This window comes from Mustela lutreola, chromosome 2, assembly GCF_030435805.1.
Source record: "Mustela lutreola isolate mMusLut2 chromosome 2, mMusLut2.pri, whole genome shotgun sequence".
Taxonomy (NCBI): Eukaryota; Metazoa; Chordata; class Mammalia; order Carnivora; family Mustelidae; genus Mustela; species Mustela lutreola.
Genome location: NC_081291.1, coordinates 91214288 through 91239761, shown reverse-complemented (window position 1 = coordinate 91239761; position 25474 = coordinate 91214288). Strand labels below are relative to the sequence as shown.

Sequence of the window (25474 nt, the reverse complement as noted above, 5' to 3'; positions counted from 1 at the left end):
CTTCCTCAGGACTTTGCTTTCCTGCCAAGGCTATCAGGAAAAAGATACTTTCTTTTCTTTCAGGATTATACGTAAGGACAATGTAAGCTAAACTGCCTATATGAGAGGTAAAAAAGGGGCAAAATTTTAAAAGGGTGGGGGGTTGGTGGGAAATCTATTGTCACCAAATCCTAGATCTAGTTCTGCCTGACAACCCTGCTACTGCTGGCCAACACATTTCCTTTTGCATTTAAGTCATTTTGAGTTGGGATTTCTGACATTGTAACCAAGACTCTTCATTAATAATTCTCTTTATCACCAGTTACTTTCTAAATCATAGATAAAATTTTATTTGCCTGCTTTTATTTAGTCAACTAAGTTTTATTAATGTACACTCTATTAAAGACCACCACTACCTTGTCTTTAAGTTTCACATCTATAAATGTACTTGTCACAATTTAAATGTACCATGCTGTTTCCTGCAGCTGTGCCTCTAAATATGATGCTGCCCCTGCCTAGAACATTCCATTCCTACTTATCAACAAAATATATAATAGGGCTGCATTAAAATAAGGGTGGGAAATCAGACAGGGGCTAAATCATGAAGGGCCTCGAATGCCACATTAAAGTATAAACATTTTAACCTGCAGAAAAATGAAGAAACCACTAAAAAGTTTTAAGTCAAAGAGTGACATAATCAGATTTGCATCTTCAAAGCCTCATTGTGGATGCAATATAAAAGATGGCCTAAAAATGAGTTGATACTAAAGACAGAAAACAATAGCAGGCTACTCTACTGGATGCAACTGTCCAAGCCAGAGACCACAAGGGATGATAAAATGAGTAAACTGGAACTTTTCTAGGGAAAAAAGGTTGCCAACTGCTGTCAGTAGCATTCATTGGTAAGTCTTCCAAGTTTTTAAGCTAGCATTTCTTACAAGAATGTAGATAGAATGGAAAGTGAGGCCTACAAAACTCTGCATATCATGATTTTACTCAAGCATCATTTATAACAAAACATTAAAAAAACTAAATGTTGAACAATAAAATGATTTAAAATATAGCATATATTACAATAAAATTGGATGATACTTGAAGTTTATTTATTTATTTCAAAGAAATCGGGAGAGAGACAAAGAGAGAGCACAAGTGGGAGAGGGGGGAGCAGAGGGAGAAAGACAAGCAGACTCCCTGCAAGGAGGCAGGTGCAGGGCTCGATCCCAGGACCTTGGGACTATGACCCAAGCCAAAGGCAGCCACTTAAAATACTAAGCTGCCAAGGGGCCCCAAATGAATATTTAGAAACAAAATTTTTACAGAACTTCCAAAAACTGGGACAAATAATACTTACAAAAGTATTAAATGGAAACCTACAATATATAAAATAGGATTCTAATTATGTTAAATAATGATCAGAAGGATCTTTCTTTTTTTTTTTTTTAAAGCAACGACAGATTAGTTAACTCATGGCAGGATTATGAGTATTGTATTCTTTCCCTGCAATGTGTACATATATATTTTTTCTGAGTAATACTACCACTTAGTCATGATGCTTACTTGCTGAACTCAAGCACTACTTTAGAGGTAAGAAAAATAAGTTCTATGAGGGTTAAATGACAGAAGTTCACATCCCAATAAATAATAAAATTTATTTTTTTGAAGATTTTATTTATTTGTCAAGAGAGAAAGAAAGTGAACACAAGCAGGGAGGCAGGGCAGAGGGAGAAGCAGATCCCCTGCTGAGCAGGGAGCCCAACAAGGAGCCCCATCACAGGACCTGAGACTACAACCTGAGCCAAAGGCAGATGCCCCAGTAATAAAATTTAGGACCAAAATCTGCATACTGTCTAGGTGAAGCTTCACTGTTAAGAAACAAGCCTATCAACCAAAGCCATTTAGCAGTTCCATACCCACAGCTCCAAAGACTAGAACAGCCGGGCACTGAATCCAGAGCAAAGAAATGGAGACTTGAAACTTGCTCTGGTATACATGCCTTCCAATTCACTCCTCAAAAGCTATCTATCATATAGCTACTGAAGAGCAGAATACAAGAAGGGGTAATTTCAGATACCTGTTTTTATAACTTTGTTTTCATATAAATAATCCTTTAAATAACAGAAAAGGAAACAACAGACTGAATTGGACAAAAAAGGTCTCAGAGTAAGGTTTAGAGACACTCATGTTCTAGAGTTGGTGCTTATTTTGCTTTTTAAATATCTTAAAATATAAGTGAATGCTTCATTACTTAAGATTATTATTTCCTTGAATTGCGATCTCCTTATGGCCTTGTTACAATCCCAATAAACTCAAGTTTTGTTCATTACAATCCTAAATAAACCCAAATTGCCCAAGCAGGGTAACCATAAGAAAGTCCCTGGTCAACTAACAAAAGAAAGTTTGAATATAGTATTCGTGAAATAAAAGGCTTTGATAGATGGCTACTAGGTAGAAGAAAGATGATCATCAAAAACAATTTTAAAAGCCTGAGCTATCTGTATGTGTGTGTGTGTGTTGTGTGTGTGTGTGTGTATATTACAAATCAAGAAATGGGTTTATTTAGATGCCATTTAAATTATAGAACTGCATAAAAAAAATCAAAACATCTAAAATGTTTCTAAGGTGGTGAACTGAAGACTATCAGAAAACACGGTCAGGTATAGCTCTTACCTTTCTTTCATATGAAAGAATTTCTTTTTTGAAAATAATTACAGTATATATTATGTCACAAATAATGGTTATGTTTAACTATATGTTTAACCTACTGTATCACTATCAAATTTTAATTTCATTGTTCTTTATTACAAATTTTAAAATGTTCCTTATGTAAGTAAATTTAGACAGTCTGCAGAAACCAATGCAAAGGCACCATCCAGTGGTGAAAGATAAAAATTACAATTTATAAAACGATCACATAGCAAAACTAGTTAAATTTGACCTTGCGTTACCAGGAAAGAAAAAATATATGATACTGATGGTGTCTGCTATTTGTTACCATTTTTCCAATCAAATCTTACCCTTACTATATTAAGTCTGACATTTTCTTTTTCTATTTGGCATACCCATTATTCAAATCTGATTGAATTAGAGTATTGCAAGACTCATCCAAAGCTTTTATTGAACCAATGGTTAAAAAAAGATTGATTGATTGATTGATTGATTGATTTAAAAAATTTTTTTTAAAGATCTTATTGATTTTTTGGGAGATTTTATTTATTTGACAGACAGAGATCAGAAGTAGGGCAGACAGAGAGAGAGAGGGAAACAGGATCCCCACTGAGCAGAGAGCCCAATGTGGAGCTCGATCCCAGGACCCTAGGATCATGACCCAAGCCGAAGGCAGATGCTTAACCCACTGAGCTAGCCACCCAGGCACCTGCTTTTTATTTGAAAGAGAGAGCACATGCATGAGCAGGAGTGCATGAAGGTTGGAGGGGGGAGAGGAGAAAGCAGACTCCCAGGACCTTGAAGTCAGACCACACATTTAGAAAATGACTTCTAAGGAACAAAAATAAGGTTGTATGAGGGGAAGAATTTCCAGTGGGATTCTAGTCAGCAAAAGCCATCCTGTGTGAGTTGTTTCTTTAGTGGTAATTTAGTAGACAATTTTGAAAGGTCAGGTGAAGAGTCACAACTGGTTAATTCACACAGAATTCAAAATGTCTCAAGTATGAATCTTAAATGTCAACCAAAATTATTCCAATCAACAACACAATCTAATAAATGTTTTCCCAATAATCTCTTCCCCTTGTACCAGAATACAGATAGACAGAATCTTTCAGCTTTCAGCATAATAGAGCTCTAATCATCTTCTCTTCTTTAAAAAAAAAAAAAAAAAAGTTTAACTAACAAATTACAATGAATCCCAGTAAGGGTGATTTTTTGTTGTGGTAAAACAACTTTGCATCAAGTCTACTTAATCTCAAATGGTATTTAGGATTAAAAATATTTAACAAAATGTATAGCAAGTTGAAACCTGATAATGGTAAAGAAGCCAATTACTGAGCCACATGTTTTTCCTTTCTACACAACCTTTCAATGTTTGAATTTCAAATAAGAGCCTAGAAAACAATGCCAATGGTATCAAACCTAGCTTATGTTGTCTTCACAAGTGCCTTCAGTCTAACATCTCCAAATTTTATGAGATTTTTATACCACTTTCACTAAAAACACAGGAATCACCACCACATAACTGAGGTTCACCAGTGATACTGAATGGCTGATAATGTTTACAAAGTGCTCCACAAACATATTACATATAAGTATGAACAAAGTGATGTATGAACAAGAATGAAAACATCCAGTAATACCAGTTTAAAAAAGAAAAAAACAGAAAACACTAATTGCGGTACCATTAATATTCAACTGTTTCATTCTTCTCTTCTCCAAACTATACACAAAGATCAAAGAGCTCTTAAATTGGGTTTTTCAGCTCCTCCACTAAATACCTATTTGAATTCATTTGTTATAATTAAATTTTCCAGGAATACATGCACCACCACACTTAAACAAAATGTCTACAACAAAAGATTTTGACTGACAGGAAGGATTTACATACAGTTATATAGAATGTAGAAAAGCTATGCTTAATTTATGAGGAGGCATAAATACCAACAAACCAATGAATGACAAGAGCTGCCTATATCATTGCAGAGAGACTACTAGAAAATAACCTACCATAATAGGAATCCCCATACTATTTTCCTCTGGTAGAGGCAGTAGTTGTATTGCTTCAATTTCAATCTCAGGCCTGTAGCAGAAAACAGATATCAAAAGCAAGAATATGCTGACCCTAGAAACGAAGGGCTAGGTTATAAACATAACGAGCACCTTAACGAAGCACTGAATTATTAGGTAATATTCAAAATCTTACTAATTCAGATGTTTTAAGAAAGAAAACTGTTAATCTGTGTAACAAGACAGAGTTTTTACAAAGCTTCTCTTTAAATATGAACCAATCAGAAGAGACTCAAAAAGTGAAGTCCGAATCGGAACTGCCTGCAGTAAGACATTTTCATTATTCAACAAAATCCCCCCAAAATTGTTTGAATATATTCACTATAATATAGTTGAATGATGTGTCTATAAAGCGTAATATTCGATCTACATAATTTCTGAATATTTAAAAACATGTTCATTTTAGAAATGCATAAATTTAAGAAACCATAGTATCTCCCAAAGATAAACACTGATAGTTATTTTCAGTAAATGCACTTTAAAAAAAAAAAAACTATGAAAATACACTGTTCAGTAACTTACTTCTCCTCATCTCCCTCATTTACTAATATGGGCCTTTATCCATCTCCTTACATATTTCTCTACTACATGCTCGGTTACTATGTAACATTAAGTTAAAAAGTAAGACCTTATTGTATTTAACCAATTTTCCTAAGACTGAAAATTTGGGTTGCTTCTATTTTTTTTTTTTTACACTCTTATATAATACTTTTTCCAGGATAATATCCCAATAATTTCAGGAAAATGCTTATCTGCAAATAAATAAAATTAGGCCTAAAATATTTGGGAGTCATCATTCTCAAGCACAATAATCTAGACAGAATAAACGTAAGAATTAAATTCCTTGTATAAAAGTATATTGTCAAATATATTTCTTATTAGGTATGAGTTATCAAGTTTTTATCATCTTTGTCATAGTGATTTCCGCTGTTCTAATATACCTTTCTGTATGTTAAAGAAGACTGAAATCAGTCTATATACTCTGGTAGAAGATCAACTACAGTTCTAAATGGATTAAAATTTGTTTTTTCTTCTCTTGTCCCAACTCTTTATGAACAAATTAACTCTGTCAGAATACTACTAAAGGGGCATTACCTTTAGTATGTCTTCCACAGTATTAATATAACAGACATAGTAATACTATTAATTTGTCATTTGGTGGCAGTAAATACAAAAGAAAGTAAATTTTCTGGGTACTTCTATCTACTGATTATTACTAACACAAAGGTAGTCTTCTCTGAGTCATGTATTTTAAACAAGAGTTAAAATGAAACAAAATGGTGCTTTAAAGATTTTAATGTTACATTTTAATTTTGTTAATAGTCAAGCCCAAAACAATATCATAAGCAAATTCCTGAACAACTGATTAAAAAGTCTTGTTACTATATATTTACAGTACAATTTAACTGCCTCAAAAACTGTAACTATCTTGATACTTATCAAACATGTGATTACAGTAACTTTTATCTGTACTAAAGTTAACATGTTTCATGTATAAATTATATTTTCTTACTGTTTCAAGTGCTTGCTTGCTTCAGCAGCACATATACTTACTGTAATCAAGTCCAGCTAGTTTAGCCTCCCCCCACCACAAATACTTATTCAATAATCATTTGTTAATAACTATGTAATGTGCTAAGTGCAAGGAATGTAAGTGAACAAAAGAAACAGTCTCTGACTTCATGAAGCTTACAGAAAGTCTCTCATATATATTCCTTTTTCCAGACTTGCAATAGAGTAGTGAAAGACCACTGAGAGCCTAAGTATTACACAAATATATATAGTACAAAATATTATAGTTTCCCCATATATGATTTACAATCTAAAAAATTACACAAAAAATTGGAGTAGGGAAATGCAACAGTTTTATTTGTATTATGACTTCCTTAATGTCTTTCTCCTTTTAAAATATCAAGTTACTTCAAAAGGAAATTTACAGGGCGCCTGGGTGGCTCAGTGGGTTAGGCCGCTGCCTTCGGCTCAGGTCATGATCTCAGGGTCCTGGGATCGATTCCCGCATCGGGCTCTCTGCTCAGCAGGGAGCCTGCTTCCTTCTCTCTCTGCCTGCCTCTCAGTGTACTTGTAATTTCTCTCTGTCAAATAAATAAATAAAATCTTTAAAAAAAAAAAAAAAAAGGAAATTTACAAGATACTTAGTGATTAAAAAAAAGTCACATCAAACTGAACAATGTACAGAGTATATTTTCACATAAAGTTATCACATATAAAAGTATGTCAAGCTTCTCAGTAAGTTATAGAAATCACTGCCCAAGTGTTTTATAGTCCAAGATACTGAGAAGTATGAAGCTAAGATCACAGGAGATTCCAACTGAGATTAAATTTGTGCATATACTGACAGACCCACCACAGAATTAAACATATCTGAATGTTGTAAAGACCCTGTCTTCCACAGAGAGAGTATCTCCTTCAAGGGTAGTGGCTGTATTCCATTTATATCAGTATTTCCAGGCTTCATGGCTTTGCTTATGAGCACACAATAGTGATGAACAATTTCTCATGCACAAACATTTCTCACACTGATAATTAGACCTTGTAAGCAGAAAAAATGAATACTGGCAATTTCATATGGTCAAACCTAATATCAATTATCCCAAACATTAGCACCATTTCTTAATTCCCCCCAAAATGCTCATCTTCTATTAAAAGAGAAAGATAAGTAAAAAGCAAACAGCAAAACAATGCAGTAAGTGCTCTGACTGAAGTCCATGTATGGGGGACACAGACATACATACATATGGAATGATATCAGGAAAAATGGAAGCCATATGGAAAAAAAAAATCATAGGATTCCTTTGCTAAGTGATCACGGTACTGAACTGTTTGTGTTAAAAGAACTATAAAAGTACTCAGAAACTACTGACTGATTTCTCCCTAAGGGGAGAGAAAGCACAGGTGCCGGGGCGCCTGGGTGGCTCAGTGGGTTAAGGCCTCTGCCTTCAGTTCGGGTCTTGATCCCAGGATCCTGGGATGGAGCCCCACATCGGGCTCTCTGCTCAGCAGGGAGCCTGCTTCCCTTCCTCTCTCTGCCTACTTCTCTGCCTACTTGTGATCTCTGTCAAATAAATAAATAAAATCTTAAAAAAAAAAAAAAAGAAAGAAAGAAAAGAGAAAGAAAGCACGGATGCCTGCCCCTCACCAATTCTATTCTATATTCAAAGTCCTTGCCACTGCAATAGGGCTACAAGAAGAAATAAAAGGCATATAATTTAGAAAGAAAGAAACTACCTATATTACCACACACCATGTTTATCTATGTGGAAAATGCCACAGAATCTCTGAAAACGTTTTCCTATCTAGTAAGTTTAGCGAAGTCGTGGAATACAATTGTATTTGCACATACTACCAATGAACTGGAAATAAATTTAAAAGCACAACATTTGTAGCAGCACCCCAGAAACTGACATACTGAGATAATTTGACAAAATAGACGCAGAATCTGTAAGCTAAACTGCTGAAGGAAATCAAAGACCTAAAAAAATGAAGAGATACCACATTCACGGATTAAAAGATTGAATATTGTTAAGATATCACTTTTTCCACATTTTATCTGCAAATTCAATACAATCTCAAAGTATCTTTGTTATCGGTAGAAATGAATAAAATGATTCAAAAATTCAAATGGAAAGGCAAAATTTATACAGAAGACCAAAGCAATATTTAAAAAGAAGAATAAATTTGGAGAATTCATACTCCTCCTAGAAAGCTACAGCAACCAAGACAGTACAATATTGCAAGAGACATACAGCTAACGAAATGGAACAGGAGAGTCCAGAAATATATGCACACATACATGGTCAAGTAATTTTTGACAGAGACACAAAAGCAAGTCAAAGGAGAAAGAGTAATCTTCCCCAAAAATGGTCTGGAACAACTGAAGAATCAATTGGCAAGGAAAACAACAACAATAACAACAAACTTACACCTCCAGCTAATATCAAACACAATTAATGACTGAAAATGGATCACAGATCTAAACATACAATCTGAAACTGTAAGACTTTTAAAAAAAAAAACACAGGATGAAATCTTTGTGGCCTGGAACAAGCAAAGATGCCTTAGAGACAAGATCAAAAGTACAATCCAGAGATAAAAATATTGATTTATTAAAATTCATAAAAGTAAAGAATTTCTGCTCTTTGAAAAAGATCATTAAAAGAATGAAAATACAAGTCACAATGAGAAAATCCTTACAAATCAGATATATAAAAAGGATTTATATACAAAATAAAGAACTCCTATAATCAAGTAATAGAAAAGCCCAATTTTTAAAATGGGCAAAAGATGTAAACAGTTTGACACTTCACAAAAGACAATAAACAGACATTAATCACTAAGAAAATGCAAATTAAAGCACAATGGAATACTATTACACACCTAGTACAATGACTTAAAAAAAAAAAAACATGGACAATATTGAATACTGGAAAGGATACAGAGCAATTACAATTCTCATACACTATGGTGGGAATGCAAAATAATACAGCCATTACGGAAAATGTTTGGGCAGTTGCTTATAGTCATATATATAATTAACATATAACTTAACAATTCTATTCCTAGGTATGAATCCAATAAAGAATTTATGCTCAAAAAAAATCTTGTATATGAACATTATTATTGGCTTTATTCATAACCTCCAAAACTTGGAAATAAAGCAAACACTCCTCAGGTAGAGAATGGATAAATAAGCTGTGGTAAATTCATATACTACAAAATGATTCAGTAACAGAAAAGGAATGAATCAATGACTTGAACACACCAACAACATGGGTAAATCTTAAATGCATTATGCTAAATGAAAGGCTGCATACTGAATGATTCAGTTTCTTATACTCTGCAAAAGGCAAAACCTTAAAGACAGAGAAGAGGTAAGTAGTTGCCAGGACTCCAAGAGGGGATGAATACAAAAGGGCACAAATGAATTTTTAGGGATAATGGAAGTCATTAAATGCATTTGTAAGGTATCACAAAACTGTATACCAAAAAGGATAAATTTTACTACAGCTAAATTACACCTTTTTTTAAATTAAGATTTTATGTACTTGAGAGAGAGCACGTGTGAGCTTTAAGATTTTAATTTACTTGAGAGAATGTTTGTGCGTACCCAAGAGCACAAGCAGGTGGGAGGATCAGAGGGCGAGGTACAAGCAGACTCCCTGTTGAGCCCAGACCTCTATCCTAGGACCCTGGGATCATGACCTAAGCTGAAGGCAGGTACTTAGCCAACTAAGCCACCCAGGTGCCCTGCTAAATTACACCTTAATAAACAAAGTATAAAAGTATTAGAAAAAGCCACACAGTATTTTTATTAAAATAATCTAATAGGAAAGACACAAGCATTTAGAAAGTCATAAAAATTCATGTTTCTAACTATTGCAAGTTAAATTTCTACACTTTTCAGTGTAGAATGTACCCAAAAAGTACAACAAATATTGTACCGAAGTACAACAAATTTGTTGTACAACAAATGTAGATGTAACCACAAAGTACAACAAATGACAAACATAAGAAAAAGTAAAAAAAAAATTCCACTAAAAAACAGGTTAAGAATAGAAATGAACAATTCACACAAAAGGAAGCACAAATGTGCAAACATATACAGATGCCTGACTTCATAAGATAAATTCATATTAAAACTATAGGTATAAACCACTGTTCATCTCTCAAACTGGCAAAGATCAAGAAGTCTGAAACTATTTGAGTTCTAGACTGAAATAACTTTATTAATATAATCTCCTGTGGGAGAACAATTTGTCAGTATCTAACCAAACTGTGAATGCATATTCAACTGATATATCCTGGATATGTATTTCCATATATATATATTTTAAGATTTTATTTATTTATTTGACAGAGAAAGATCACAAGTAGGCAGAGAGGCAGGTAGAGAGAGAGAAAGGGAAGCAGGCTCCCCGCTGAGCAGAGAGTCCGATGCGGAACTAGATCCCAAGACCCTGAGATCATGACCTGAGCCGAAGGCAGCGACTTACCCCACTGAGCCACCCAGGTGCCCCAGTATTTCCAGATTTTTAAGTGAAAAAAGCAGGTTACACTGGAATCTATACAGTGTAGACTGTATAGAAAGAAAAAGATATATGTTTGCTTTTATTTGCACATAGAAATATGAAGGTACAAAAGAAAACATGCTGATTCAAGTTTGTTTTGTTTTTTTAAAGATTTTATTTGACACACAGAGAGAGAGATCACAAGTAGGCAGGCAGGCAGAGAAAGAGGGAAGCAGGCTCCCCACCAAGCAAAGAGCTCAATATGGGGCTCGATCCCAGGACCCTGAGATCACAAGCTGAGCCGAAGGCAGAGGCTCAATCCACTGAGCCACCCAAGTGCCCCATCGCACAAGTTTTTATTCATAGGTCTCAAAGTGGAAGAAAGATTTCTCCAGGATAGCTCTCTTTGGTTTTGATTATTAAATCATGTAAAGGTAGGAAAACAAAGGGGGGGGGAGAAATTTACTCTTTATAGTTGACACATCTGCATATGAACAAAGTAATATATGTAAAATGTTAAATAAAAAAAAAATTTGTCTTGTCTTTGTCCTGGATGCCTGAGAGTTTCTAAAGACCTAACAATTTCCTGAGTGATACACGTGTCTTTGTTACTCACAGTGAGCCCCTAGGATGATATCTAGGGCTCTGGGATATACTAAGGAGGTAACTCATGGTAGGCCCCTGGATTGTTCCAGATTGAGGCTGGTCATGCTGGAAAGAACAATCATGTGATAAGAGGGTTGAGGCTGTGAGCCATGTCCTATTAACCTGACCAGCTGACCTCCAGGAAGAGGAACACGGCTAAAGATGAATTTAACCATATAACCACCAATTCAACCTATCATACCTATAAATTGAATCCTTGATAAAAAGTCTTGACACTGAAACTCGGCTGAGCATCAACATTCTAGGAGGGTGACAGATCCTGAGGACACAGAAAGTTTTGAGTTTGGTACCCTCTCAGACCTCATCTTATGAGTCTCCCCCTTTTACAGGTTCAGATCTCTGTAAGAAAATTATAAAATAAGTAGAGCACTTTCCTGAGTTCTGGATCATATGGTTCTTGTCTTTGATTTATGTAGTGTATCACAGTGATTGATTTGTAGATGCTGAACCACCCTTGCAGCCCTGGAATAAATCCCACTTGGTCATGATGAATAATCCTTTTAATTAACTGTAGGATCTTATTGCCTAATATTTTGGTGAGAATTTCTGCATCCATATTCATTAGGGATATTGGTCTGTAATTCTCCTTTTTGATGGGGTCTTTGGTTTTGGGATCAAGGTAATACTGGTCTCAGAGAGTTTGTAAGTTTTCCTACCATTTCCATTTTTTAAAAATAGCTTCCCAAGAATAGGTATTATTTCTTCTCTAAATGTTTGGTAGAATTGCCCTGGGAAGCCATCTGGCCTTGGGATCTTGTTTGTTGGGAGATTTCTGATTACTGCTTCAATTTCCTTGATGGTTCTGGGTCTATTCAGGTTTTCTATTTCTTCCTGCCTCAGTTTTGGTAGTTTATACATCTCTAGGAATATATCCATTTCTTCCAGATTGCCTTATTTGCTGGCATATAAATTGTTCATAATATGTTCTTATAATTGTTTGTAGTGATCTCTCCTTTTTCATTCATGATTTTATTTGGGTCCTTTCTCTTTTAGGTAAGCCTGGCCAGCGGTTTATTGATCTTATTAATTCTTTTGAAGAACCAGCTCCTCGTTTTGCTGATCTGTTCTACTGTTCTTTTGGTTTTCTATTTCATTGATTTCTGCTTGATATTTATGATTTCTCTTCTCCTGCTGGGTTTAGGCTTTCTTTGCTGTTCTTTCTCTGGCTGCTTTTAGGTGTAGGGTTAGTTTGTGTATTTGAGACCTTTCTTGTTTCTTGAGAAAGGCCTGTAGTGCTATCTATATACTTCCCTCTTAGGAGTGCCTTTGCTGCTTCCCAAAAATTTTGAACAGTTGTGTTTTCATTTTTATTTGCTTCCATTAATTTTTTTTTAGATTCTTCTTTAATTTCTTGGTTGACCCATACATTCTTTAGTAAGATGCTCTTAAACCTCTATGTATTTGAGTTCTTTCCAACTTTCCTCTTGTGATTGAGCTCTAGTTTCAAAGCAGAGTGGTCTGAGAATATACAGGGAATGATCCCAATCTTTTGGTACCACTGAGACCTGATTTGTGACCCAGGATGTGATCTATTCTGGAGAATGTTCCATGTACACATGAGAAGAATGTGCATTCTGTTGCTTTAGCATAGAATGTTCTGAATGTATCTGTGAAGTCCATTTGGTCTAGCATGTCATTTAAAGCCCTTGCTTCCTTGTTCGATGATCTACCTGCTGCAGTAAGGGGGGTGCTAAAGTCCCCTACTGTTATTGTATTATTACAATGTGTTTCTTTGATTTTATTATTAATTGGCTGATATAATTGGCTGCTCCCATGTTAGGGGATAAATACTTAAAATTGTTAGATCTTCTTGTTGGATAAACCCTTTAATTATATAGAGTGTCCTTCCTCATCTCTTATTACAGTTTTTGGTTTAAAATCTAATTTGTATGATATAAGAATTGCACACCAGCTTTCTTTTGATGTCCACTGGCCTGATGAATGATTTCCTAACCCCTCACTTTCAATTTGGAGGTGTCTTTGGACCTAAACGGAGCCTCTTAGAGATACCATATCAATGGGTCTTGCTTTTTATCCAATCTGATACCCTGTGTCTTTTGGGGCATTTAACCTATTTACATTCAGAGTGACTACTGAAAGATATGAATTTAGTGTCATTGCATTGCCTGTAAACTGACTGTTACTATATATTGTCTCTATTCCTTTCTGGTCTATGTTATTTTTGGGCTCTCTCTTTGCTTAGAGGACCCCTTTCAGTATTTCTAGTAGCACTGGTTTGGTGATTACAAATTCTTCTAGTCTTTGTTTGTCCTGGAAGTTTTTATCACTCCTATTTTGAATGACATTCTAGCTGGATAAAGTATTCCTGACTGTGCTTTCTTCTCACTTAGACCTGAATATACCATGCCAATTCTTTCTGGCCTGCCAGGTCTCTGTAGTTAGGTTTCCTGCCAATCTAATGTTTCTAACCTTGTAGGTTATAGACCTCTTGTCCTGAGCTGCTTTGAGGATTTTCTCTTTGTCTCTGAGATTTGCAAGTTTCACTATTACACACTGGGCTATTGGCCTACTTTTGGGGGGGGTTCTCTGTGCCTCCTGGATGTTGATGCCTGTTTCTTTCCCCAGATTAGTAAAGTTCTCCACTATAATCTGCTCCAATATACCTTCTGCCTCTCTCTCTCTTTCCTCTTCTGAGATCCCAATTATTCTAATATTGTTCCGCTTTACAGTATCACTTATCTCTCGAATTCTCCCCTCATGACCCAGAAGTTGTTTATCTCTCTTTTTATCAGCTTCTTTGTTCTCCATCATTTAGTGTTCTATATTACAAACTCTTCCTTTCTGTTTCATTTATCACAGTTAGAGCTTCCAGTTTTAACTGCATCTCATTAATAACCTTTGGATTCTGACTTGGTTAGATTTTAGTTCTTTTATTTCCCCAGAAAGGGACTCTCCAGTGACTTCTATGTTGTTTTTAAGACTGGCTACTATCTTTACAATTGTGATTCTGAACTCTAATTCTGACATCTTACTTATTTCCATATTCTCTGGCAGTTAGTACTGCCTCTTCTCTTTTTTGAGGTGAGTTTTTCTGTCTTGTCATTCTTGCAGAAAGTGGTTGCTTTTCTATTTGCAGAGTTGCAGTTATTCTTTTCTTAGATAGCTAGCTGGTTGAGTTCACAGGTGTTCAGAATGATTTGATAGCTAGCTAGCTAGTTGAATTCCTGGGACCAGACAAAACTAAGGTCTCCTACTTCCCCGCCATCTTGGACTCTCCTAACATGCTTTCATGATAAAATTACTCAACAAACTAGAAGGGACCTTCCCTGACATAATAAAGAATGCTTATGAAAAACCCACAGCTAACATCATAGTTAATCTTGAATGATTCAATGCTTTCCTCTTAAGGAAATAAGACAAGGATATAGGAATAAGACAGGATATCCACTTTTGCCACTTATATTTAACACTGTACTGAAATTTCTAGCCAGACTAACTCAGCAAGAAAAAGTAATAAGAGGCATCCAAATTGAAAAGGTAGAAGTAAAACTATTTCTTATTCGATCTTATATATAGAAAATCCTGAAGAATCTCTAAAGGGAAAAAAAAGTCTGTCAAAACTGATGAACAAATTCAGCTAAGTTACAGAATATAAGATCAATTCACAAAAATCACCTCTTTCCATACATTAGAAATGAACAATCCAAAATTAAAAAACATAATTCCATTTACAATAGCATCAAAAAGAATGAAATACTTTCAAATAAATTTAACCAAGGAGGTACATGCAAGACTTATACTTTTAAACAGTGAAGAAAGAATAAAGAAATGTTAAATAAATGGGAATACTGCCTGTGTTCACGGATTGAAAGACTTAATATTGTTAAGATGGAAATATTTCCCAAAATGTTCTTCAGATTCAATGCCATTACTATTAAAATCACAACAGCTTTTCTTTTCTTTTTTTTTTTTTCTTCAGAAATGGAAACGCTGATCTTAAAATTCATATGGAAACAAAAGAACCCAGAGTAGTCCAAACATTCCTGGAAAACAAGAACACAGAAAACTCACACTTCATGGTTTCAAATCTTATTACAAAGTTACAGTAATCAAAACCACAATGTGGTACTAACGTAAGGACAGATAGATACTAGGTCAACAGACTGTAACTGAGGGTCTGAAAATAAACCCATATTATGTGTGGTTAATTAGTCTGGATAAGACCACTCAATGGGAAAGAATGGTTTCTTCAAAACTCAGTGCTAGGACAACTGGATATTCACACGCAAAGGAAACTAGAACCTCACCTCACGACATTCAAAAAAGATCAAAGACCCAAATGTATGAGCTAACACTGTAAAATTCTTAGAAAAATATTTATTTTTTAAAACTTTTATTTAAATTCTAGTTAGTTAGCATAGGGTGCAATATTGGTTTTAGGAGAATTCAGTGATTCATCACTTAGATACAACACTCAGTGCTCATCACAAGTGCCCTGCAGAATATGCATCAACCAACAAGCCCATCCCCTACCACATCCCTCCATCAACCTTCAGTTTGTTTGTTCCCTTTCATTAAGAGTCTCTTACGGGGGACACCTGGGTGGCTCACTTGGTAAAGCAGCTACCTTCAGCTCAAGTCATAATCCCAGGGTCCTGGGATCGAGTCCCACAATAGGCTCCTTGCTCAGCGGGAAGCCTACTTCTCCCTTTGTCTGCCTCTCTCCCTTCTTGTGCTGTCTGTCTGTCTCTCTCTGACAAATAAAAAATAAAACCCTTTAAAAAATAAATCAATTTTAAAAATTAAAAAAATAACTTAAAAATTTTTAAAGTCTTATGATTTGTTTCCCTCTCCCATTTTATCTTTCTCCCCTTTTTGTATGTTCATGTTTTGTTTCTTAAATTCCACATGAGTGAGATCATACAATATTTGTCTTTCTCTGACTGACATATTTCACTTAGCATAATACACTCTAGCTCCATCCACATCATTGCAAATGGCAAGATTTCACTCTTTGATGGCTGAGTAATATTCGTGAGTGTGTGTGTGTAAACATTTCTTTATCCATTCATCAGTCAATGGATATTTGGGCTCTCTTCATAGTTTTGCTACTGTTGATAATGCTGTTATAAACATCAGGGTGTGTGTACCCATTCAAATCTGTATTACTATTATTTTTTTTTATCCTTAGCGTAAAATACCTAGTAGTACAATTGCTGGATCATAAGATAGTTCTATTTTCAATTTTTGAGGAACCTCCATACTATTCTCTGGAGTGGCTGCACCAGTTTGCATTCCCATCAACAGTTCAAGAGAGTTCCACTTTCTCTGCATCCTCACCAACACCTGTTGTTTCTTGTGTTAACTGTAGCCATTCTGACATAGGTGAGCTGGTATCTCACTGTGATTTTGATTTGCACTTCCCTGATGATCAGTGATGTTGAGCATCTTTTCATGGGTCTGTTAGCCATCTGGATGTCTTCTTTGGAAAAGAGTTTTTCCATGTCTTCTGCCCATTTCTTAGCTGGATTATTTGCTTTTTGGGTGTTGAGTTTGGTAAGTTCTTTATAGATTTTGGATACTAACCATTTACCAGATATGTCATTTGCAAGTATCTCCTCCCATTCTGTAGGATGCCTTTTATTCTTGCTGTTTCCTTTGTTGTGCAGAAGCTTTTTATCTGGATGAAGTCCTAAAAGTTCATTTTTGCTTTTGTTTCCTTTGCCTCCGGTAACGTGTCTAGTAAGAGGCTGCTACAGCTGAGGTCAAAGAAGTTGCCGCCTTTGCTCTCCTATAGGATTTTGATGGTTTCCTATTTCACATTTAGGTCTTTCATCCATTTTGAATTTACATTTGTGTATGGTATAAGAAAAGAGGTCCAGCTTCATTCTTCTGTATGTTGCTGTTCAGTTTTCCCAACATCATTTCTTGAGCAGACTGCCTTTTTTCCATTGGATATTCCTTCCCGCTGACTTGAAGATTAATTGACCATAGAACTGTGGGTCAATTTCTGGGTTTTCCAATCTGTTTAATTGATCTAGGTGTCTATTCTCGTATCATATTTGTCTGGATGACTACAGCTTATAATACAACTTGAAATCCAGAATTGTGATGTCTCTAGCTTTGCTTTTCTTCTTCAGGATTGCTTTGGCTACTTGGGATCTTTTGTGGTTCTATACAAACTTTAGGATTGTTTGTTCTAGCTCTGTGACAAATGCTGGTGGTATTTGGATAGCAATTCCATTAAATGTATAGATTGCTTTCGGCAGTAAAGACATTTTAACCACGTTTTTCTTCCAATTCATGAGTATGAACTGTTTTCCATTTCTTTGGGTCCTTTTGAATTTCTTTCATTAAGTGTTCTATAGTTCCCAAGGTACATATCTTTTACCTCTTTGGGTAGGCTTATTCCTAGGTATCTTAGGGGGTTTGGTACAATTGCAAATGGAACTGATTCCTTGATTTCTTTTTCTGCTGCTTTGTTATTGGTGTATAGAAATGCAACAGATTTCTCTACATTGATTTTATAGCCTGCGGCTATTGAATTCATGTTATTAGTTCTAGCAATTTTTTGGTGGAGTCTTCCAGGTTTTCTACAGAGTATCATGTTACCTGCAAACAGTGAAAGTTTTACTTCCTTGTTGATTTGGATGCCCTTTATTTCTTTTTGTAGTCTGACTGCTGAGGCTAAGACTTCCAATACTATATTAAATAGTAATGGTGAAAGTGGACATCACTGTCTCATTCTTGACAACAGGGGAAAGGCTCTCAGTTTTTCCCCACTGAGGATATTAGCTGTGGGTCTTTCAGATATGGCCTTTAGGCCATATCCATCTATCTCTACTTTGTTGAGAGTTTTTTTTTTTTAAAAGATTTTATTTATTTATTTGACAGAAGAGAGAGCAGGAGAGCACAAGCAGGGGGAGTGTCAGAGGGAGTGGAAGAAGCAGTTCTCTGCCAAGCAGGGAGCCTGATGAGGGGCTTGATCCCAGGACCTGAGATCATGAACTGAGCTGAAGGCAGTCACCCAACCCCCAACCAACTGAGCCACCCAGGGGCCCTTGTTCAGGTTTTTATCAAGAATGAATGCTTTATTTTGTTAAATGCTTTTCTTGTATCTATTGAGAGGATAATGTGCTTCTTAGCCTTTCTTTTATTAATGTTGTGTATCATGTTGATTGATTTGCAAATACTGAACCAACCATGCAGCCCAGAAATAAATACCATTTGGTTGTGGTAATTCTTTTAATGAACTATTGGATTTGATTTGCTACTATCTTGTCAAGAATTTTTTACATCCATGTTCATCAGGAATACTGACCTGTAATTCTCCTTTTTAGTGGGGTCTGGTGTATAGAAATGTTTCTGGTTTGTCTGGATTTTGAATCAAGATAATGCTGGTCTTGTAGGATTTGGGAAGTTTTCCTTCCGTTTCCAGCTTTTGGAAGAGTCTGAGAAGAACATATATTAACTCTTCTTTAATGTCTGGTAAAATTCCCCTGGGAAACCATATGGCCCTAGACTTTGGTTTGTTGGGAGATTTTTGATTCAATTTCTTTGCTGGTTCCATATTTTCTCTATCTTCTATCTATCTATCTGTTCAAATTTTCTCTATCTTCCCCTGTTTCAGTTTTGGTAGTCTGTATGTTTCGAGGAATTTGTCCATTTCCTCCAGATTGTCCAGCTTGTTAGCATATAATTTTTCATATTTTCTTAAAATTGTTTGTATTTCTGTGATGTTGGTGTGATCTCGCCTCTTTCATTCATGATTATATCTATTTTGGTCCTTTCTTCTTTTCTTTTTGGTAAGTCTGGCTAGGGGTTTATCAATTGTATTAATTATTTCAAAGAACCAACTCCTCGTTTCATTGATGTGTTCTACTGTTTTGTTTCTGTTATCATTTATTTCTACTTTAATCTTTATTACCTTCCTTTTTCTACGGGCTTTAGGTTTTATTTGCTGTTCTTCTTCTAGCTTCTTTAGGTGTAAGGTTAGGTTGTGTATTTGGGACTTTTCTTGCTTTTTAAGGTAGGCCTATATTGCAATATAGTTCCCTCCTAGGACTGTGTTTGCTGCATCTCAAAAGGTTTTGGACTGTGGTGTTTTCACTTTTATTGCTTCCATGTACTTTAAAAATTTCTTCTTTAATTTCCTAGTTAACCCATCCATTCTTTTGTAGAATGTTCTGTAACCTCCGTGTATTTGTAGTCTTTCTAAAATTTTTCTTTTGGTTGACTTCAAGTTTAATAGCATTGTGGTCTGAAAATACGCATGGTATAATTTCAATCTTTTTGTACTTGTTGAGGGCTGATCTGTGACCCAGTATGTGATCTAGTCTGGAGAATGTTTCATGTGCACTTAGACAAAATCTTAGAGTAAATTTCATTACACTGAATTTGGCAAGGTTTCTTGGATATGACACCAAAAGCATAGGTAACAATCAAAAATTGACAAACTGGACTTTACCAAACTTAAAATTTTTGTGCAAAGGATACTATTTTTAAAAGTAGGAAAATGGGGGCGCCTGGGTGGCTCAGTGGTTTGGGCTGCTGCCTTCGGCTTGGGTCATGATCTCAGGGTCCTGGGATCGAGCCCCGCATCGGGCTCTCTGCTCCGCAGGAAGCCTGCTTCCCTCTCTCTCTCTCTCTCTCTGCCTGCCTCTCTGCCTACTTGTGATCTCTGTGTGTCAAATAAATAAATAAAATCTTAAAAAAAAAAGGTAGGAAAATGCCCCCCTGAGAATGAAAAACTATTTGCAACTGATCAGAGTCTAGTATCCAGAATATAAAAAAATATTCATACAACTCAACAGCAAAGACTAAATAATGGTTTTAATGAATCATACTCATTCATATATGTAAAACACCTAGAGTAATACACTGTGCTAAATTCACAAAGGTCATAAAGTTGCATAAACCCTCTACTTAGAATTATGTATTTTTCATTCCAACAGTTACTGAGTTGTTACTATGTTCTAGGTGCTGCCAACAAAGGAATAGCACAACACTGTTCTAAAGGATTACAGTTTAGTAAAGGAGACAAACACATACCCAATGTGTTTATGATAGAAGGATATACAGTCACAACTAAAAAAAGCCCATGTCTACAAAGGGGCAGAGAGAAAATGTTTCTAATTAATTAATGAAACGTCATATAATCACAGAGAAAGCACAACTATCTTAATATAGTAGAGTAAGATGAACTGAGTATGTGTACATCCATCCATACTGTCAGATTACCATTTCTGTCAGGAAGAACTTTTTAAACAAAACAATTTGAAAACAAAAAAGAGTTTACCAAATGAAGGTAAAATATTTTTACTGGGGGAGCAGAATGCAGTTAGCCAGGATGCAAAACAATAGAAAGTGACACACTATGGGTGGAAATATAAATGGAGATAACCTCAGCAGAGGGCAGCTGACAATAGTGAGCAAAATTATAAATGTATATCCCACTGAAAAAAATCTCCTAAAGAAATCAGTTGGGGGGGACAGGTAAAGTACACATCAATCAAGCCCCCCTGTATGTAAAAGAGGGAGGGAAATAAGACCATATTTGTTTACGCTTGCTTGGCCTGTATATTGTAAAATCTACATCATCATCAATACCCCCTTCTATAGTCTTCTCTGCATCACAGGACAGAAGTCTGGAACTACATTTCCCAGTATTCCTTTCCCCCAAATGATTCAAGGATAGCATCTGCCAATGAGGAACACTCATGCAAGATTTAATGAAAACAAGGGAGAGCTATTTTTGTTTGATGGCAACTGTGGGAAAATGCACAGGTAGGCAACAGGCATAGGTTTGGAGTAGCTGCTGCTTGATAATCATCTATTTTCCAGACTCGTTATTGTACAATGTCAATTTTCCAAATTAAATCTATAATTTCAACGGAATACTGGTTAAGCTCAATAATTTTCATGGGGATGTGAAGCTTTTTAAGAAGTATATAGAAAACCAAAGGGTAAGGAAAAGTCAATCTTGAAAAAAAGAATTGATTCTCACACCATATACATAAATAAAATTCCAGGTGGGTCAGAAAACTATATGGGTAAAAAAAACTGCAAATTTTAAGAAGAAACTGAATATTTTTAAAAACTTGATGGGTTTCTTACACAAGAAAAGAAAGGACATAAAACACTGATAAGTCTAATTATACCACAAATTAAAAGTCCTGAACAAGACCCTGTAAGCAAAGTGAAAACACTAGCAATATATCCAGATGTTTATATAGCAAAACCAATAAAATTCATAATGACCACACACACACATATATAACTGTGTGGCAAGAAAAAAACAAAATGGGCAATTCATATAAAAAATTTCAACTGGCCAAAGCAAGTGAAAATGAATTCAATCTCACTAGGAACCTGGGAAATACAAATTCAAACAAGATATTACTTCATACACATCAAACTGAAAAAACTGAAGTCAAACTAAAACAACTATTAACAAGTTTGAGGGGCACTTGGATGGCTCAGTCACTTAAGCATCTGCCTTCAGCTCAGGTCATTATCCCAGAGCCTGCTTCTCCTTCTACCCACCCCACCTGCCACCCCCCAACTCATGCTCATGCTCTCAAATAAATAAAATCTTAAGAAAAAAAGGGGGGGGGTTGAGAGTAAAGAGACAATGTAACTGGTACAACCACTTGGAAGAATATAAAAACCACACAGTAAAGGTGAACATGTATATATGCTATGACCCAATAAGTCTACTTCTCCACATCAACCTCAGAAAAACTTTGATATGTACACAAGGAGACATACCAGAACATCTACAGCAGCACTATTTGTAATAGCTCAAAACTGGAAACTGCCCAACTGCAGTATTAAGGAAAAAAACTGCTTAGTAGTATGAAAAATACAGTGATTATAACAAATGTATCCACACACATAAATTTTTAAAACAGCGTTGCAAAGGACACATCATTTAAAAGCTTAGAAAACATAAAAATGATAGCATATATTGTTTATGGATATGTAAACACAATCTAAATGTTTAAAAAACTTTCAAAGCAATTACCCAGGGAAAAATGGGAATGGGGCTCCAGCTGTATATATAACGATACATATATAAAACTGTTTCTAAAGAGGCACAAAGGAAATATGGTAAAGTATTAATATCTGTTTATTCCTGGTGGTAGGTATTTAGATTTTTTTTAAAAAGATTTCACCCATTTATTTGAGAGACAGAGATCACAAGTAGGCAGAGAGGCAGGCAGAGGGAGGGGGTATGGGAAGCAGGCTCCCCACTAAGCAGAGAGCCCGATGTGGGGTTTGATCCCAGGACCCCAGGATCATGACCCAAGCTGAAGGCAAAGGCCTTAACCCACTGAGCCACCCAGGCACCCGGTATTTAGATCTCTATTGAATTTTATTTTATCCAGTGTGTCTGAAAATTACATTCAAATTGAAAAATACAGTCTAGTTTTAAAATCTAATTAAAAAACTATCAAGATATGGGACGCCTGGGTCACACAGTTGGTTAATCGTCTGCCTTCAGCTCAGGTCATGATCCCAGGGTCCTAGGATTGATTCCCACATCCAGCTCCTTGCTCAGCGGGGAGCCTGTTTCTCCCTCTGCCTGCTGCTCTCCCTGCTTGGGCACTCTTTCTCTGACAAATAAGTAAAAAATAATCTTAAAAAAAAACTATCAAGATGTGGTGGTCTGAGGGGGCACCTGCACCCCAATGTTTGTGGCAGCAATGTCCACATGGCCGAGCTGTGGGGGGAGCCCCAGAGATGTATGAATAAAGAAGATGTGGTTATATATATGCAATGGAATACTGTGCAGCCATCAAGGAGAATAAGGTCTTACCATTTTTATCTATGTGGATGGAACTAAAGAGTATTATGCTAAATGAAATGAAGACAACTGTCACGTGATCTCACTGACATGTGGAATTTGAGAGGTAGGGAAGAGGACCATGGAGGAAGAGGGGAAAGGATGGATGGGATGACTGGATGACACCAGAGTGGGAGACAAACCATGGGAGACTCCTGATCTTAGGTAACAAACTGAGGGTTGCTGAAGGGGAGGGAGGTGCAAGGAATGGGGTGGCTAGATAGACACTGGAGAGGATATGTGTGGTGGTGAGTGCTGTGTGTTGTGCAGGACTGATGAATCACAGACCTATACCTCTGAAACAAATAATATACTTTATGTTAGTAATACAAAAAATAAATAAAAAAAAATCCAGAAAGATCATTCTTACAGATCAATGAAACCAGGAGCTGGGTCACTGAAAAGACCAACAAAATGGATAAACCATTAGTCAGACACATCAAAAAGGGGGGGGGGGGTGGATAAGGACTCAAATAAACAAAATCGGAAGGGAAACAACTGACATCACAGAAATATCAAGGATTACAAGAGAATATTATGAAAAATTATATGCCAACAAACTGGACAACCTATATGAAATGGATAAATTCCTAGAAACATATAAACTTTCCAAAACTGAATCCAATATAGAAAATTTGAAAATCATAAGCAATGAAATTGAATCACTAATCAAAAAACTCACAACAAACAAAGGTCTAGGACCAGATGGTTTCACAGGTGAATTCTACCAAACATTTAAAGAAGACTCAATACTTATTCTTCACAAACTTTTTATTCAAAAATAGAAGAGGGAGAAAAGCTTCCAAACTTATTCTGTGAAGGCAGCATTACTCTGATACCAAAACCAGATAGACATTACAAAAGAAAGAGAACTACAGGCCAATATCTCTGATGAACACATATGCAAAAACCCCCAATAAAATATTAGCTAACATAACCCCACAATACATTAAAAAAAATCATTTCCCATGATTAAGTAGGATTTATTTCTGGAATGCAAGGGTGGTTCAATATTCAGAAATCAATCAGTGTGATGCATCACATCAAGAGAAAGGATAAAAACCATATGATCATTTCAAAAGATGCACAGAAAGCATTTGACAGAGTACAACATCCATTCATGACAGAAACTCTCAACGAAGTAGGTTTAGAGGAAACATGCCTCAACATAATAAAGTCCATACATGGAAAACCCCACAATTAACATCATCCTGAATGGTGATGAACCGAGAGCTTTCCCCCGAAGATCAGAATAAGACAAGGATGGCTGTTCTCACCACTTTTATCCAACACAGTACTGGAAGTTCTAACCAAAGCAATCAGACAAAAACAAAAAAATAAAAGGCATCCAAACTGGTAAGGAAGAAGTAAAACTTTCACTATATGCAGATGACATCTGCAAACCCTAAATTCCACCAAAAAACTACCATAACTGATCAAAGAATTCATTAAGTTGCAGGACACAAAGTCAATATTCAGAAATCCACTGCATTCTGTACACTAACAATGAAGTAGCAGAAAGAGAAATTAAGAAAACAAACCCACTTACATTTGCACCAAAAATAACAAAAGACCTAGGAACTATACTTATCCACGGAGGTGAAAGACCTATATTCTGGAAACCATAAAACAATGATGAAAGAAAATTAAGGCAACACAAACAGAAAGATATTTCATGCTCATGGACTGAAAGACAAATACCGCTAAAAATGTCCATATGATCCAAAGCAATCTGCAGACTGAACGCAATGGTAAAAATACCAACAGGATTTTTCACAGATCTAGAACAAATAATCCTAAAATCCATATGGAACCAGAGAAGAACCCAAACAGCCAAAGAAATTTTGAAAAAGAAGAACAAAGCTAGAGATGTCATGATCCCAGACTTCAAGACATATTACAAACCTACAGTAATCAAAACAGTATGTACAGTACCAGCACAAAAATAGATCAATGGAGGGCTCCTGGGTGGCTCAGTCCATGATCCCAGGGTCCTGGGACCAAGCCCCACATCAGGCTTCCTGCTCAGCAGGAAGCCTGCTTCTCCCTCTCCCATTCCCCCTGCTTCTATTCACTCTCTCAGTGTGTCTCTCTCTGTCAAATAAATAAATAAAATCTTAAAAAAAAAAATAGATCAATGGAACAAAAAGCCCAAAAATAAACCCATGATTATAATGGTCAATTCATCTTCAACAAAGGAGACAATAATATGCAATAGGGAAAAGACAGTCTCTTCAGCAAATGGTGTTGAGAAAACTAG

General features: G+C 35.8%; 1 protein-coding gene across 7 annotated transcripts in view; it reads right to left on the bottom strand.

The window, feature by feature from the left end:
- The window catches only part of ANKRD28 (ankyrin repeat domain 28), a 202800-nt gene that overhangs the window by 140152 nt on the left and 37174 nt on the right, over nt 1-25474 (bottom strand). For 3 of the 7 annotated variants that reach the window (XM_059162552.1, XM_059162554.1, XM_059162555.1), the window contains one exon: nt 4654-4726. The exons of 3 other annotated variants lie outside the window; for them this stretch is intronic. In XM_059162552.1, coding sequence (XP_059018535.1) covers nt 4654-4726 — 73 coding nt within the window. Of the gene's footprint in view, nt 1-4653; nt 4727-25474 lie in introns of those variants that run through there. One more of the 7 variants, XM_059162561.1, reaches the window with a different exon arrangement.